At 37.8% G+C, this 2,368-nt stretch overlaps 1 protein-coding gene across 1 annotated transcript in view; it reads right to left on the bottom strand.

Moving 5' to 3' along the window:
- The window catches only part of LOC107685657 (CMP-N-acetylneuraminate-beta-galactosamide-alpha-2,3-sialyltransferase 2-like), a 23,898-nt gene that overhangs the window by 6,162 nt on the left and 15,368 nt on the right, over window positions 1-2,368 (bottom strand). The window contains exon 2 of the mRNA XM_016482320.1: window positions 1,194-1,934. Within this exon, the coding sequence (XP_016337806.1) occupies window positions 1,194-1,520 (327 nt within the window). The 5' untranslated portion in view covers window positions 1,521-1,934. The remainder of the gene's footprint in view (window positions 1-1,193; window positions 1,935-2,368) is intronic.

The following is a 2,368-nucleotide window of genomic DNA, read 5'->3' as shown; positions in this document are numbered from 1 at the left end:
CATCCGGTGTGCAGAATGATGCGCTTGAAGCAACACGGCGTCAGGCTGTGACGTCATCATTCTGCACAACGGATGCGCACATTGTAAGCGCTTCGTGCTCATAGACTGTATACAAACAGTTTTTGCTGCACTGTATTTGTTTTGTCCTATCGTATCTATCATATGTTGTTGCCTTATTAAAAAATATGCTATACATTCAAAAGAAATGTATTTTAATTTTATAGTATATACTTAAATATATATATGAATGTTTTTAATTAATGGGTTTTATAATACAAATAGCAATGTGTAACATTTTACCATATTTAGTGCAACACTTTTATTTGTTCCCCACAAAATATATTTTTTTCACTAAATGTTTGGATTTCTAAAATTATTGTGCACTGATCTTTCTAGAATAACTTTTGCTGCCGAATTATCCACTAACCTAGTTTTTTTAATAAATTTTTGTCATAGATTATAAATATACATAGGCCTATATTTTTTCATATTTATTGTTTATTTTATTTTTCTTTATAATGAAGTAGTCTGTATCTAGTAGATTGTGAAAGAATGATTATCAGTTCCACACACAGAGATATATAAATTCTACATTTATTTAAATGGGGGTAAAAAAAACTTCACTGGTATCAGATCGGTATCGGCCAATACCGAACCCTAGGTATCGGAATCGGTATCGGAGGCGAAAAAGGCGGATCGGAGCATCCCTAGTTAGAGCAGAGGTCTTCAACCCTGCTCCTGGGGAAGTTTATTTCCAACCTGCTTCAGCACACCTGCTTGTGTTTTTTCAAGCAGTCCTGAAGAACATGATTAGGTGCTTCAGGTGTGTTTGATTAGGGTTGGAGCTAAACTCTGCAGGACAGTGGGTCCCCAGGAGCAGGGTTGAAGACTTCTAGCGTGTTATTCAAAATGCAAACAATCTATTTTCTAAATGTAACTTATTGTGAATTATTCATCCATACGTTACAATGGAATGTACATCACCGTATGGAATAAATGATCTGTCATTACTTCTGTTTAAAAAGGACACATTAGCCAAAGATACTCCATGTATTGGCAAACATTGAGATAAATTATGAATTATTTGATGAATGATTCAACATATCATGCAAATAATTTAATTCAAATTTAAAAATGTTTGACAGCCTTAGACTAACTAAATGCAGAAATTAAACCAACAATCTGCCACTTACCAGCCACCACTTCAGAGAAAGCGGATCTATGTCATTATCCCTGCCGGTGAGGTAAGGTTGCTGTTTATGATCATAGCGTTGGTCAAACCACTCCGACACACCCTTGTCTGCAATACAGTAAGGACAGCTACAGGAATGACCTCGTCTTGGCTCTGTGATAACTGTTTGTAATGGTGTCTGGTTCTTCATTGGTAACCTGACATCGTGATGAGTGGGTAAATCTGTGATGGGCACAACACTGGCCTTCTGAATGGTGTGAGCAGCTATCATTAAAAACAAAATAGCACCTAGCAGAGCGCCTAAGTACAGTTTTCTTCTCAACATCATGGTTAAGGCAGACTAAACCTCGGGGTGAATTTTCCAGAGGAAAGATTTAAAGGAACCACCGCAGTAACAGGAATTAACTTCTGGCTTGGCTTGTTCCTGCCAAATGGATTGTGGGTTTTATGGTCTATGATGAGTTGCTTTACAAAACAAAATGGCATCTGAGGTGGAAAATGACAGGATTTCAATCCAGGATTGTCCATTATGGCTTTGTTCTAGCTGTCCATTTCGTCATGATTTTGCAAAAGCCAAAGCACAAGGCCTCACAGTGGAACACGCTAAAAAGAGACAGACATGCTGTTTCTCAGTTTTCAGTACAGTGAAGGAAATGAGTCGGAGGCAATGTAGCTTCACTTCCCGTCTGTACAGCTGCATTTATATTAAAGCAGCACCCACTGCTGCCAAAGCTCCTTATTCCTGAAAAATACAGAAGAACATCAACATTTAGAAAGACTTTTTCATGATTTCATTATCTAATTCACAAATGAATTATTGTTTCATCTGTCAAAACTGGTCTAAATAATACACTCACAGGTCATATTTTGTTACTTGAATTTACCTAGACTTCAGTGAATAACTTAAAGGGGTCATATGATGCGATTTCAATTTTTTCTTTCTCTTTGAGGTGATACAAGCTCTTGGTGCATAAAGAAGATCTGTAAAGTTGCAAAGACTAAAGGTCCCCACTGGATGCAACAAATGCCTCGTTTATAATGGGTTTTAATGTTTTTGTCTCATCGCTCCCGGCCGGGACATAGCATCACAGTATGGTAAGGTGCGTAACATTTCCGTCACAAGCTTGAGGTATTCGGCCAATCACAACGCACTGGATAGCTGGCCAATCAGAGCAC

This window comes from Sinocyclocheilus anshuiensis, unplaced genomic scaffold (assembly GCF_001515605.1).
Source record: "Sinocyclocheilus anshuiensis isolate Anshui unplaced genomic scaffold, SAMN03320099.WGS_v1.1 scaffold257, whole genome shotgun sequence".
NCBI lineage: Eukaryota > Metazoa > Chordata > Actinopteri > Cypriniformes > Cyprinidae > Sinocyclocheilus > Sinocyclocheilus anshuiensis.
Note: the sequence above shows the minus strand (reverse complement) of the source record. Positions and strands in the feature narration are given on the sequence as shown.